Source organism: Cololabis saira, chromosome 18 (assembly GCF_033807715.1).
Source record: "Cololabis saira isolate AMF1-May2022 chromosome 18, fColSai1.1, whole genome shotgun sequence".
Lineage (NCBI taxonomy): Eukaryota > Metazoa > Chordata > Actinopteri > Beloniformes > Belonidae > Cololabis > Cololabis saira.
The window spans coordinates 3337392-3352391 of NC_084604.1; the positions used below are offsets into that span (position 1 = coordinate 3337392).

A 15000-nucleotide genomic window follows, 5' to 3' on the forward strand; every position below is an offset into this window, starting at 1 on the left:
AACATTCACAGAGGAGCGACTGGCTCGGTGGTGTCCTCGTGCCCCTCAGACGCACCTGAACGTTTCGTCTTCTGCCAAGTTCCCCTCCCACACCTCTTCCGCCCCTAAGCCCCGCCCTGGCGTCCATGCCTCACCCCCCCCCCAGCAGCAGGACGCGCCTCGGAGGCTTCGGCCACTTGACAGCGTGGTGGTGAGCCAGAAGGACGGCCACTCGCCCCCTCCCCTCCCTCCATCCTCGTCTTCAAAGAAGGGTCAACAGGTCAGGGGCAGTCACCAGATGAAAGGAGGCAGAGAATGAAAGAAGGAAGTGATGGAGTGGCAGGGCGGAGCTGAGGTCACTGCTAGGAAGTCAAAAACCAGGAGCAAAGTCTGGCACGACGTTGCCAGACCCGGCTGATGACCAGAACGTGCACAGTTTTCAGCAGTGTTGTGCATGAACGAGCACGAACACGTTCCTTTCTGTGAGAACGTTGAACTGAACGCAACATATTTGCAAATAAAGAACTTGAACATGAACTTGTTCATTCTGCAGATAAACTGGAATTTGAACTGTTCAGATTATGTGAGTTTCAGCTTCACTGTTTAGGTCCAATTTATCACGGAATAATCCTCCTTCAAAGAGTCTGACGGTAAAGATCTAACCTTTCTGTGCAAATTATGTCCACCTGCGCCTAGAAAACAAGTCTGCCTCGTCAACTTCAAATCAACGTCCAGTGTGAGAAAATATCTGCGAGTCCTTGACAATCAAAAAAAGTGATCAGGAAAGACCAAGAAAACCCTCAACAGCCCTAAAGCACGCCTCCAGGACCTGCAGCCTCCAGGACCTGCAGCCTCCAGGACCTGCAGCCTCCAGGACCCTGCAGCCTCCAGGACCCTGAAGCCTCAGGACCTGCAGCCTCCAGGACCTGCAGCCTCCAGGACCTGCAGCCTCCAGGACCTGCAGCCTCCAGGACCTGCAGCCTCCAGGACCCTGCAGCCTCCAGGACCTGCAGCCTCCAGGACCCTGAAGCCTCCAGGACCTGCAGCCTCCAGGACCTGCAGCCTCCAGGACCCTGAAGCCTCCAGGACCTGCAGCCTCCAGGACCTGCAGCCTCCAGGACCCTGAAGCCTTCAGGACCTGCAGCCTCCAGGACCTGCAGCCTCCAGGACCCTGAAGCCTTCAGGACCTGCAGCCTCCAGGACCTGCAGCCTCCAGGACCTGCAGCCTCCAGGACCCTGAAGCCTCCAGGACCTGCAGCCTCCAGGACCTGCAGCCTCCAGGACCCTGAAGCCTTCAGGACCTGCAGCCTCCAGGACCTGCAGCCTCCAGGACCTGCAGCCTCCAGGACCTGCAGCCTCCAGGACCTGCAGCCTCCAGGACCTGCAGCCTCCAGGACCCTGAAGCCTCCAGGACCTGCAGCCTCCAGGACCTGCAGCCTCCAGGACCTGCAGCCTCCAGGACCTGCAGCCTCCAGGACCCTGAAGCGTGCAGGAAAGATTGCAGCAGACCCTCCCACCCCGGACATAAACTGTTCCAGACTCTTCCCTCTGGCAGGAGGCTGCGCTCCATCAGGACCAAAACCTCACGCCACAAAAACAGTTTTTTCCCGACTGCAGCTGTCCTCGTCAACAAGGCCCCGGTCCCCCCTGGACCCCCGGTCCCCCCCATCCCTACGTTACATTAACGTAAAGACTCCAATCCTGACCGTATGCGTTACATTAACGCACATCCTAAGTAACTTTTGTACAGACTCATATCCGGCACTTTAAAAACCTCATATTGTACATTTCTGTTCATACATTTTATTTTATCTCTTACATATTTGCTTTTATATTTGTATTGTATTGCACCAATCACTATATCAAATTCCTTGTGTGTGTTAACAAACTTGGCAATAAACCCTTTTCTGATTCTGATTCTGATTCTGAAAAACGACCCCAGTCCCACTGCCTTCAGCCTTCAGCCTTCAGGGGGTTGATTTCCCAGCAACAGGTAGAAACACTGATAATGGACTACGTTGTTGGAGATTTACAGTCTCTGAATAAAGTTGAAAAGCCACTAGGACGATACATGATTGTTTACAGCAGGGTCTCCAACCCTGGTCCTGGGGACCCCTGTCCTGCATGTTTTAGATGTTTCCTTGCATCATCACACCTGATTCTAATTAATGGTCGTCATCAGCTTGTCATCCAGGTCTGCACAAGTCTGTTAATGACAGTCATTTATATCAGGGTGCTGAAGCAGGGAAATATCTAAAACTTGCAGGACCAGGGTTGGAGACCACTGCTATACGGTGAACAGTTTTAGGATAGGAGGCCGTTTCATTCGTACTTCTCACCTAAAAATATTGAAATGAACTGAATTGGAACTAGTGAAAATGGTGAACTATGAATGTGATCTGTTCATTTTTAAACTATGTGAACTGAACTTTGAACTAGTTCATGAGAGGTATGAACCTGCACAACACTGGCCCCCTAGGCACGTGCACAGATCCTACAGAACAACCAGGCATGGATCTCCAGTCCACCAGACGTCAGGTCTAAGATGCTCAACTTTACGGCCCCAACAGACCAAACCCGAAGACAAATGACAGCCGCAAGGCCTCATGATGTCCCACATCCTGCTGTTTCTAACTTTTTGTCCTGACGAGTGAAAGTAACGAGTTAAAAGAAGAAGGAGCCATTTTTCAGGATCACTTCCTGGTTGTCGTCCGACTGCACGGTGGCGGTCCGTCCCAACTCATCAACGCGTTTTAACCGGCTCTTTTCATGGCACCTAAACAGTCTTTTGTCTTTTTATAAACATATTTACAGTCATTTGGTGAATGTGCAAATGTTTTGAAGCCTTCTTCTTCGAGCTCTTTACTGTGGGCTTTAGCAGTGTGAATGAAGTGCTGCGTGTGGAGCTCAGAGGCGTTGCTGGTTACGCCGCCGCATCACCTCCAGACAGAAACTCAACACCGCAGCGTCCGGCGAGGTGGACTTCCTTCCTGCCGGAGGTGCTGAAGCTCGCACCGACACCGGCTGGACGCTGAGGCGCTGAATCAGCCGGTTAACTGCGGGCATTCACGAGTTTTAATTTCTCATGAGTTCCACGGCGACTCCTCTCCTCCCCCTTGCACCGCCGCTTTGTTTGAACGAGTGGCTGAAACCGGATCCGGCCTGATCGGGTCCCCTACCTTGTAGAACTTGGCTCCACTTTCGTTCTGGAACAGAGTCAGAGTCTTGCTGTCCAGCCTCCAGTAATGTCTCTTCCTCTGCAAACACAAAACATCATCACACAGAGTCACGCATGCATCCTTGTGCCATCGTGTGAAAACGCTTCACGTGTGTTAGTGTGCTGTCATCTTTACGGGCCCTGTATGCGGCAGTACCAACCCCGACCACAGGGATGTGTGCAGTACCAACCCAGACCACAGGGATGTGTGCAGTACCAACCCCGACCACAGGGATGTGTGCAGTACCAACCCAGACCACAGGGATGTGTGCAGTACCAACCCAGACCACAGGGGTGCTGCAGTACCAACCCCGACCACAGGGATGCCTGCAGTACCAACCCCGACCACAGGGATGCCTGCAGTACCAACCCAGACCACAGGGATGCTGCAGTACCAACCCCGACCACAGGGATGTGTGCAGTACCAACCCCGACCACAGGGATGCCTGCAGTACCAACCCAGACCACAGGGATGCGTGCAGTACCAACCCAGACCACAGGGATGCCTGCAGTACCAACCCCGACCACAGGGATGTGTGCAGTACCAACCCAGACCACAGGGATGCTGCAGTACCAACCCAGACCACAGGGATGCGTGCAGTACCAACCCAGACCACAGGGATGCCTGCAGTACCAACCCCGACCACAGGGATGCTGCAGTACCAACCCCGACCACAGGGATGTGTGCAGTACCAACCCAGACCACAGGGATGCTGCAGTACCAACCCCGACCACAGGGATGTGTGCAGTACCAACCCCGACCACAGGGATGCTGCAGTACCAACCCAGACCACAGGGATGCTGCAGTACCAACCCCGACCACAGGGATGCTGCAGTACCAACCCAGACCACAGGGATGCGTGCAGTACCAACCCAGACCACAGGGATGCTGCAGTACCAACCCAGACCACAGGGATGCCTGCAGTACCAACCCAGACCACAGGGATGCCTGCAGTACCAACCCCGACCACAGGGATGTGTGCAGTACCAACCCAGACCACAGGGATGCGTGCAGTACCAACCCAGACCACAGGGATGCCTGCAGTACCAACTCAGACCACAGGGATGCCTGCAGTACCAACCCCGACCACAGGGATGCTGCAGTACCAACCCAGACCACAGGGATGCCTGCAGTACCAACTCAGACCACAGGGATGCCTGCAGTACCAACCCCGACCACAGGGATGCTGCAGTACCAACCCAGACCACAGGGATGTGTGCAGTACCAACCCAGACCACAGGGATGCGTGCAGTACCAACCCAGACCACAGGGATGCCTGCAGTACCAACTCAGACCACAGGGATGCTGCAGTACCAACCCAGACCACAGGGATGCCTGCAGTACCAACTCAGACCACAGGGATGCTGCAGTACCATCCCAGACCACAGGGATGCTGCAGTACCAACCCAGACCACAGGGATGCGTGCAGTACCAACCCAGACCACAGGGATGCCTGCAGTACCAACCCAGACCACAGGGATGTGTGCAGTACCAACTCAGACCACAGGGATGCGTGCAGTACCAACTCAGACCACAGGGATGCTGCAGTACCAACCCAGACCACAGGGATGTGTGCAGTACCAACCCAGACCACAGGGATGCCTGCAGTACCAACCCAGACCACAGGGATGCTGCAGTACCAACCCAGACCACAGGGATGCTGCAGTACCAACCCCGACCACAGGGATGTGTGCAGCGCTGCTGTACCAACAACTAAATGCTCTAATACCACTTTGTCCCCCCAGAGCTGAGGCTGTTGGCGTGTAATGGGGCCAGCTGTAGTGTCACCTCATCCAGCTTTTCACCACACAGACTTGTGGTTTAAAAGTTAATTGTCGGATCCAGTCCGAACCAGTCAGAACCAGTGAGAAGCAGTCGGATCCAGTCAGAATCCATCAAAACCAGTAGGAACCATTCGGATCCAGTCGGAACCAGTCAGAACTAGTTGGGTCCAGTCAGAGTCAGAAGCAGTCGGAACTAGTAAAAAGTAGCCAGTAGGAACCAGTTGAAACCCATCGGAACCAGTAGGAACTAGTCAGAACCAGTTGAAACCAGTTAAAATCTGTCGAAACCAGCCGAAACCAATCTAAACCAGTCCAAACCAGTTGAAACCAGTAAGAACCAGTCATATCCAGTCAGAATCTATCAAAACCAGTAGGAACCAGTCGGATCCAGTCGGAACCAGTCAGAACTAGTTGGGTCCAGTCAGAGTCAGAAGCAGTCGGAACTAGTAAAAAGTAGCCAGTAGGAACCAGTTGAAACCCATCGGAACCAGTAGGAACTAGTCAGAACCAGTTGAAACCAGTTAAAATCTGTCGAAACCAGCCGAAACCAATCTAAACCAGTCCAAACCAGTTGAAACCAGTAAGAACCAGTCATATCCAGTCAGAATCTATCAAAACTAGTAGGAACCAGTCGGATCCAGTCGGAACTCGGAACCAGTCGGAACCAGTCAGAACTAGTCGGGTCCAGTCGGAACTAGTCAGAAGCAGTCGGAACCAGTCAGAACCCATCAAAACCAGTAGGAACCAGTCGAATCTAATCCAAACCAGCCGGAACCAGTTGAAACCAGTAAGAACCAGTCGGATCCAGTCAAAATCCATCAAAACCAGTAGGAACCAGTCGGATCCAGTCGGAACCAGTCGGAACCAGTCGGAACCAGTCGGGTCCAGTCGGAACTAGTCAGAAGCAGTCGGAACCAGTCAGAACCCATCAAAACCAGTAGGAACCAGTCGAATCTAATCCAAACCAGCCGGAACCAGTTGAAACCAGTAAGAACCAGTCGGATCCAGTCGAAATCAGAAGCAAACAGTTGAAACTAATCTCAACCAGACAGATTCTGTCGGACCCAGTTGGATCCAGTCCAAACCAGTCGCAACTAGTAAAAATCAGTCTGAACTAGTCGCAACCAGTGTGAACCAGTTGAAACCAATAGAAAACAGTCCGAATCAGTTGAAGCCCATCGGAACCAGTAGAAACTAGTCAGATCCAGTTGAAACCAGTTAAAATCTGTCGAAACCAGCAGAAACCAATCTAAGCCAGTCCGAACCAGTTGAAACCAGTAAGAGCGAGTTGGATCCAGTCTGAACCACAAGCAACCAATAGAAACCAGTCTCAACTAGTTGGATTCAGTCCAAGTAATAAACTGCCTGAACTAGTCAAGACCAGTAGAAACCAGTCAGAATCAATTGAAGCCCATTGGAACCAGTAGGAACTAGTCAGAATCAGTTGGTAACAATAGGAACTAGTCAGAATCAGTAGTTACCAGTAGTCCAACAGCAGCTGATCCATCACTGACAGGTTTCTCTGCTTATTTGAATAAATGTTCTAAAAACTGATTTTCTTCAAAGATCTCTATTTTTGTGGACTTAACTTGACCCGTATTAAATGGCTTCAGGTGTGTTAAAGGTGTCCAGGTGTGTTAAAGGTGTCCAGGTGTGTTAAAGGTGTCCAGGTGTATTAAAGGTGTCCAGGTGTGTTAAAGGTGTCCAGGTGTGTTAAAGGTGTCCAGGTGTGTTAAAGGTGTCCAGGTGTGTTAAAGGTGTCCAGGTGTATTAAAGGTGTCCAGGTGTGTTAAAGGTGTCCAGGTGTATTAAAGGTGTCCAGGTGTATTAAAGGTGTCCAGGTGTATTAAAGGTGTCCAGGTGTGTTAAAGGTGTCCAGGTGTGTTAAAGATGTCCAGGTGTGTTAAAGGTGTCCAGGTGTGTTAAAGGTGTCCAGGTGTATTAAAGGTGTCCAGGTGTGTTAAAGTTATTCAGGTGTGTTAAAGGTGTCCAGGTGTGTTAAACATATTCAGGTGTGTTAAAGGTGTCCAGGTGTGTTAAAGGTGTCCAGGTGTGTTAAACATATTCAGGTGTGTTAAAGGTGTCCAGGTGTGTTAAAGGTGTCCAGGTGTGTTAAAGGTGTCCAGGTGTATTAAAGATGTCCAGGTGTGTTAAAGGTGTTCAGGTGTGTTAAAGGTGTCCAGGTGTGTTAAACATATTCAGGTGTGTTAAAGGTGTCCAGGTGTGTTAAACATATTCAGGTGTGTTAAAGGTGTCCAGGTGTGTTAAACATATTCAGGTGTGTTAAAGTGTCCAGGTGTGTTAAAGGTGTCCAGGTGTGTTAAAGGTGTCCAGGTGTGTTAAACATATTCAGGTGTGTTAAAGTGTCCAGGTGTGTTAAAGATGTCCAGGTGTGTTAAAGGTGTCCAGGTGTGTTAAACATATTCAGGTGTGTTAAAGGTGTCCAGGTGTGTTAAAGGTGTCCAGGTGTGTTAAACATATTCAGGTGTGTTAAAGTGTCCAGGTGTGTTAAAGATGTCCAGGTGTGTTAAACATATTCAGGTGTGTTAAAGTGTCCAGGTGTGTTAAAGATGTCCAGGTGTGTTAAACATATTCAGGTGTGTTAAAGTGTCCAGGTGTGTTAAAGATGTCCAGGTGTGTTAAACATATTCAGGTGTGTTAAAGTGTCCAGGTGTGTTAACGGTGTTCAGGTGTGTTAAAGGTGTCCAGGTGTGTTAAACATATTCAGGTGTGTTAAAGGTGTCCAGGTGTGTTAAACATATTCAGGTGTGTTAAAGTGTCCAGGTGTGTTAAAGGTGTTCAGGTGTGTTAAAGGTGTCCAGGTGTGTTAAAGGTGTCCAGGTGTGTTAAAGGTGTCCAGGTGTGTTAAACATATTCAGGTGTGTTAAAGGTGTCCAGGTGTGTTAAACATATTCAGGTGTGTTAAAGTGTCCAGGTGTGTTAAAGGTGTTCAGGTGTGTTAAAGGTGTCCAGGTGTGTTAAAGGTGTCCAGGTGTGTTAAAGGTGTCCAGGTGTGTTAAACATATTCAGGTGTGTTAAAGGTGTCCAGGTGTGTTAAACATATTCAGGTGTGTTAAAGTGTCCAGGTGTGTTAAAGGTGTTCAGGTGTGTTAAAGGTGTCCAGGTGTGTTAAAGGTGTCCAGGTGTGTTAAAGGTGTCCAGGTGTGTTAAACATATTCAGGTGTGTTAAAGGTGTCCAGGTGTGTTAAACATATTCAGGTGTGTTAAAGATGTCCAGGTGTGTTAAACATATTCAGGTGTGTTAAAGGTGTCCAGGTGTGTTAAACATATTCAGGTGTGTTAAAGTGTCCAGGTGTGTTAAAGGTGTTCAGGTGTGTTAAAGGTGTCCAGGTGTGTTAAAGGTGTCCAGGTGTGTTAAAGGTGTCCAGGTGTGTTAAACATATTCAGGTGTGTTAAAGGTGTCCAGGTGTGTTAAAGGTGTTCAGGTGTGTTAAAGGTGTTCAGGTGTGTTAAAGGTGTCCAGGTGTGTTAAACATATTCAGGTGTGTTAAAGGTGTCCAGGTGTGTTAAACATATTCAGGTGTGTTAAAGATGTCCAGGTGTGTTAAAGGTGTCCAGGTGTGTTAAAGGTGTCCAGGTGTGTTAAACATATTCCGGTGTGTTAAAGGTGTCCAGGTGTGTTAAAGGTGTTCAGGTGTGTTAAAGGTGTTCAGGTGTGTTAAAGGTGTCCAGGTGTGTTAAACATATTCAGGTGTGTTAAATGTGTCCAGGTGTGTTAAAGGTGTCCAGGTGTGTTAAACATATTCAGGTGTGTTAAAGGTGTCCAGGTGTGTTAAACATATTCAGGTGTGTTAAAGATGTCCAGGTGTGTTAAAGGTGTCCAGGTGTGTTAAAGTGTCCAGGTGTGTTAAAGATGTCCAGGTGTGTTAAAGGTGTCCAGGTGTGTTAAAGGTGTCCAGGTGTGTTAAAGGTGTCCAGGTGTGTTAAAGTTATTCAGGTGTGTTAAAGGTGTCCAGGTGTGTTAAAGGTGTCCAGGTGTGTTAAAGATGTCCAGGTGTGTTAAAGGTGTCCAGGTGTGTTAAAGGTGTCCAGGTGTGTTAAAGGTGTCCAGGTGTGTTAAAGGTGTCCAGGTGTGTTAAAGGTGTCCAGGTGTGTTAAAGGTGTCCAGGTGTGTTAAAGATATCCAGGTGTGTTAAAGGTGTCCAGGTGTCTGACTTGTCTGGCATCGTAATATCTGACCATGCACCTTTGTTACTAGATATTCCATTATCTACTTAACTCTCTTCAGATGTGGGCTATAGGTTCTGTATGTGTGAGTCTCACCAGGTTGTCCCGGCTGCTGTAGTGGACCATCCAACCTTCTTTGACCATCGTGGAGCTTTTCCTCTTGGTGTGTTTGATGGACTGAACCAGACGCATCAGAGGGATGTTGGTGCTGGTCGACGGGCTGCAGGAGAGCACATCATTAAACATCGCGTTGGAGCAGGTGTCTGTGAAGCTACGAGCAACTCAACCAGAAAAAGAGGCATTTCTTGGTTTCAAAGCTCTCCAGATCTTCTAATGTGGACCAGTCTAGACCAGAGTTATTATTGTTCACGAAAACGAACGAAATAACGAAAACTAAAATTGAAAAAACAATTTTGTTAACTGAACTAAATAAAAACGAAAATTAAAAGACAAAAATGATAACTAACTGAAACTACATTGCGTGTTTAGAAAACTAACTAAAACGAACTGAAATTATAGATATAATTTCCTCCGTTTTTGTCCTTGTCAATATAAGCCTCTTGGTATGATCAATTTATTCCACTCTGGCCGTTTATCTCCAACTGGCAGCTACGGCACCTTAACGCCTCACGGCCCATGACGTCAAAACTAAAACTAAAACTAAAACTAATAAAAACTAAACTAAAACTAAGCATTTTTGAAAATATAAAAACTAATAAAAACTAGCAAACCCACACTAAAAACTAATTAAAACTAACTGAATTGAAGGAGAAAAAGTCAAAACAAAATAAAACTAAACTAAAATGAAAAATTCAAAACTATTATAACCCTGGTCTGGACCAGCTGAGTACCATCTCAGTACTGTTGGGCCACAGTCCTGCGTTGAACATAGAAAGACTTGATTTCAATTCTGAGGCCTAACTCTGAGGCCAGACTTGAGTTCTTACAGCCGACCGCATGGTTTGAAACAAAGGAACCTCCATAATGACTCAAAGCCCCAGCAGGCTTTGCATTTACTGCCCTTCTGTGATAAGGAATAGCCCCCTCATTGGGAATGGACCCCAAAACGCAGGAGGGGCCACTGCCGATTTTGTGCAGCCAAGGCCCGGCTATAAAGACAAGGCTCCCCCCTGTATTCTCTCTCTTTCTCTCTTCTCCCTCAGCCCTGTCCATGGCCCCATGGAGTTCTCTGTGAGCTATGAAGAAGGCCCCAGCTCCTATTTTAGCATGAACAGCTACTAGCTATGGGCCGGCCTTCTCCATTATCGTGCTGGAATAAGCATCTGGTTGCCTTGAAATGGCAACCACAGTCTGGAGCGCTGCAACGAGTGACCCGCGAATGTTCCGAGCCCCAGATGAGCCGAACGAGGGACCCTTGCATGCCCCGACATGAACGCCTTCGGACCGACCTGCAGCTGAAGGAGGCCCAGGTGTTATGCCCATGCTGCATCCCCTTATCAACACTGAGATGAGGAGAGCAGGAGAGAGAGCTGCTCTTTATCAGGATCACCTGCGGAGCGTAACCATCCAGCTGTTCACCAAGGAACGCTGACCAGCCAAACCAAACCACCTTTTTCTTCAACTACAAAGATCCACGTAAGAGGCTGTTTTGTGTCTGGGCAGAGAAACATAGTTAACACAGTTAACTAGTCTTGTTTTACAATGTGACCCGGACCACTGATCCCATCACAACTGTGCTTATTAGTTTAAGTGTGTTGGTTTATTTTACCGTTTGTCTAGTGCTGCATCCACGTTGCTGGATCTGGATGACATGTTCCTCCACAACAGAAAACAAAGTCCTTCCTCATTTCCCAGTTGAATGACCAGAGCGCACATGTGAAGTTAGTTTCGAATAGTGCGTCTGTGTGTGGGAAACATCAGAAGAACTTGGTTTTCTGGTGGTGAGAAGTTATTCTAGTGTCTTGGGTTTTACTTTCTTCTCTATTTCTCTCATCCTCTCCTACTACGCACACTCTCTTCTTGGCCATAAAGCCTCAGAGTTATTTTGTTCTCGCTGGATGAGACAAATGATGCAGGACGTATATTATCCCGTGCTGAACACCATCCGTCTGTCCCTGATCACGCGTACAGATCCCTGATCAACAGACCGGGAGACCGGTCCTCACCTGATGGCTCTGATGGTTTCGTCATCTTTCTCTCCATCGATGAAGAAGAGCTTGTCCTCTGGTGTGGATGGCTCGTCCTGCTCGTCCATGCTCTGACCACCGTCGCTGTTCAGGTCACAGTCCACCTCCATGGTGGCCTCGGAGTCTGGACTGGGACTGAGCGGCTCTGCTGAGAGAAAACAACCTCAATCTGGGTTGGGGATGTGGAAGCGTCCACACGGACCCAAATGGACCCAAACGGACTAACATGGACCCACCGGACCAACATGGACCCACATGGACCCACCGGACCCACATGGACCCACCAGGACCAGCAGCTCATCAACCAAAACAGGGACACCTGACATGTTCTCTGACATCTACTTCCAATACTTGGCTTTGTGTGCTTATTTAATATAAGCAAAAATAAATATTATTACAGTATTTATTATAAACAGGGAACGTGTTTACATCAATTAAAACGCTAAACTCCGGCTGTACGAAGTACAGTCCTGCAAAAGTTACTACCTGCAGTTTTCATCTGAGGTCCTTTGTAGAAGGAAAGGACCTCAAAAGAAGAATTAACTTTATTTGAAAACAAATATGTGGCCAGTCCTAAGTACCCCCTAACTGCTGCCTTGGGAGGAGTTGAAGTGATCGTTGACAAGCTGATCACCAGCAGAACGTGAGACCATGTGAGATGTGAGACCAACGTGAGATGTGAGACCAGATGTTTCTGCAGCTTACTGCCCTGGAGGATTCAGGGTTAAAGGAGCATGAGGCTCCTTTTAAGAAATGAGACTCATTAGCGCCACCCTTCGCCACGACGGCCGTCGGGGGTACTGCAGCCAACAGTGAAGCCGGCACGGGAGAACGGGGAGAACGCGCATGCAGCTTCATTTGACGTCACATCCGCAGCCCAGCGCGGGAAATTCGGCCCCACAATTGCAGCACATTTTGCAGCAACAGCCTGTTCAAGGCAACGGAGAGATACACTAGAGCAGGGATATTCAATTGGCGGCCCGCGGGAGCTTTTATGTGGCCCCTGGTCATATTTCAAAAAAGGGGGTGTTTGTTGAATTTTTTTATTTTTTTTAAATATTTTTATAACTGGCTACTATGGACTAAAATGGTTGTGCTCAATGCTTAATATAATATTCAAATAAGGAAATCTTGGTGGAAAGTGGTGCTTTGTCATTATGGCGTGTTTTATTAAAAGTAGGTCAATATCAATTTCATTAAGTTTGCACAATGCATGGTTTCAAAATGAACTTGCATTCAAAATAATATTTCTTTATCTGAATATTATATTTAACATTCACAATTACTAAATCTGGAGACAATTAATACATATGTAAACTAGATATATTCAAATGTATAATACAAATGTATTATAATTACATAAGTCTTCGTCTTTGAGTGCAAAATACATTTTGAAAACCCCCACATTTTCAAATTGTGCGGCCCTCTCCATACAGTCCTTTTGCAGATGTGGCCCCCGGCCGAATCTAGTTGAATACCCCTGCACTAGAGGAATCATTCTTTTGGGTTTGGAACGCTTCATCTGACATTATTACTAGAAAACTTGAAACGGATACGAATTCTTTTCATAAATCCTGCCTCATGCTCCTTTAACACAATGCCAAGAGATAACGTCATCAGCAATGGTCTTAGAGAAGCAAGTGTTGCTGCTCATCAATCTGGGTGTCATTATAAAACCAGTTCCAAACCAGTGAGTGAGAAAGATCGTTCACGAGTGGAAACCATTCAACCTGCATCTGAACCAACTAGCAGACTTCTGGACACATGTCCTCTGGACACATGAGACCAACGTGGACATGTTTGGTCTTCATGTCCAGAAGCATGTTTGGAGGAAACCAGCAGAACCAGCTCAGACTTGAGGGGACATGAGGGGCTCATGATGGGCTCCGAGCCTCTGGACTGGTTCCTGGGACTCACCCCCGTTGAAGTCCACCTCCCCCAGACAGTCCCGGGGGACTTTGGCTGCACATCTCTTGTGGCAGTTGAATTTACAGTCTGAAAGAGAGGAAAAGCCCGTTAGTGCAGCAGCAGCCCGGGAGCCGAGCGGCCGGGGGGCCCGTGTGAGAGCTCACCTTTGCACTGCAGGCCCTGCCTGAAGAGGCCCTTCAGCAGGCGTTTGCAGTACTGGCAGATGGTGGGACGGGTGTAGGTGTGGACGGAGAACGTGTGGGGGACCTTCACCCGACCCAGGACCATCTTCTCCATCCAGATGGGACGGCCGCTCAGGAGGGAGTTCCTCTTCACAGCTCCCAGCAGCAGGGGGCGCTGCAGGTGGACGACCGGGAGGGAAGCAGGTGAGGAGAGGGAAGGATAGGATCAGTTCTTACCAAAGATATCGTAAAATAAACAGAGTATTGATCCACTGTCAACGACTGCTGCTCTGAAGTGACACGTATCGTCTGAAATGAGTTCATCTCAGCCGTTCTGCTGCATTTAGTCGCACCTGTGTCTCGGCGGTTCTTCAGGAACCAAACTATTAAACCACTTTCATTCCATAACGTGTCACGGTTTGTTACTTCCTGTTTTATTTTGAAGCCCATGGCTGCGTCCAAAATCCCACACTTCCACCCTAATGAGTAGCAAAAACAGTATGTGAGATTTTTTAGTGCGTCCGAAACATTAGTACGTACTCAATAGTATGTACTATCCATACTCATTCTGGAGAAATGTATTAGTGTGGATTGATGGACACTAGCTAAGCAGAAACTTCCCACAATGCAATGCAGCGGTGTTTGGTTGCTAAGTGCTGCGCAGATACGTATATGTCATAAGTATAATATTAAGTATAATAATATTATATAATATTATAATATTCGTGTATAATAATATTATATAATGTCATCTTGTTTGGGCCAGGATAAATGGGAAAGAGTGGAGCGGTGCTGCTGCTACTGCTGCTGTTACCATGGTAACAGCTGCTACTGCTGCTGTTACCATGGTAACAGCTGCCACTGCTGCTGTGACAGGAGTTGTTACCATGGTAACATCTCCCCCTCCCAACGACAGGAAGGCCCGTGTGGCTCTGAGTAGTACGTCCAAATTAATGCACACTACTGATATTTACTCAAAAGTGTTTCAAAATTACCGGTAAGTATACTTTTTGAGTAAATACTGTTTAGTATGGCATTTCGGCGGCACCGCATGTCTTTGTGTTTGAGTTCTTCTTTGACCTCCCTGTTCCCTGTCTGCCCTGATTGTCTGCTCCTGTGTCTCGTTAACCCTTGTGTATGTCTGGTCTTGTCTTTCCCTTGCTCCCTGCTGATCCGTACTGTTTGTCCCTCCGTGTTTTCTGCTCAGGTTTTTGCAGTTTTTGATTCTTTGATTCGTTTTGTTTTTGTTAAAATAAACACATTTTTGGAACTCCTGCCTCCTGCTCTCCTACATCTGGGTCCGACCAACCACCAATCCATAACATAACGGGCACTAACATGGTCATTAAATAGAACTGTTATGGGTTTGTTCGTATCAGCGGACCTCCTCTGAATGTTCTAGCGCCCCCATGTGGAGCGTCAGGGGTTTGGATGATTGACACCTGTCTGGAACCTTCCCAGCCAATCAAACCAGACCCGCTTTAAAAGAAAGTCACTTAGGCACTCCTGAATCAGAGGAAACAAAGACGTATGTGTGTTTGAGGAGACGGTAACAACTTCTAACGGACACGGGCAAACATGACTCTGATCTGGG

The 15000-nt window shown here is 48.0% G+C and overlaps 1 protein-coding gene across 3 annotated transcripts in view; it reads right to left on the bottom strand.

Moving 5' to 3' along the window:
* Positions 1-15000, bottom strand: part of LOC133464727 (serine/threonine-protein kinase D3-like) — an 85148-nt gene that overhangs the window by 23671 nt on the left and 46477 nt on the right. For 2 of the 3 annotated variants that reach the window (XM_061746876.1, XM_061746874.1), the window contains exons 6-10: positions 13389-13581; positions 13234-13311; positions 11296-11464; positions 9266-9389; positions 3159-3236 (exon numbers count right to left, since the gene is read on the bottom strand). In XM_061746876.1, coding sequence (XP_061602860.1) covers positions 3159-3236; positions 9266-9389; positions 11296-11464; positions 13234-13311; positions 13389-13581 — 642 coding nt within the window. The remainder of the gene's footprint in view (positions 1-3158; positions 3237-9265; positions 9390-11295; positions 11465-13233; positions 13312-13388; positions 13582-15000) is intronic. The other variant, XM_061746875.1, reaches the window with a different exon arrangement.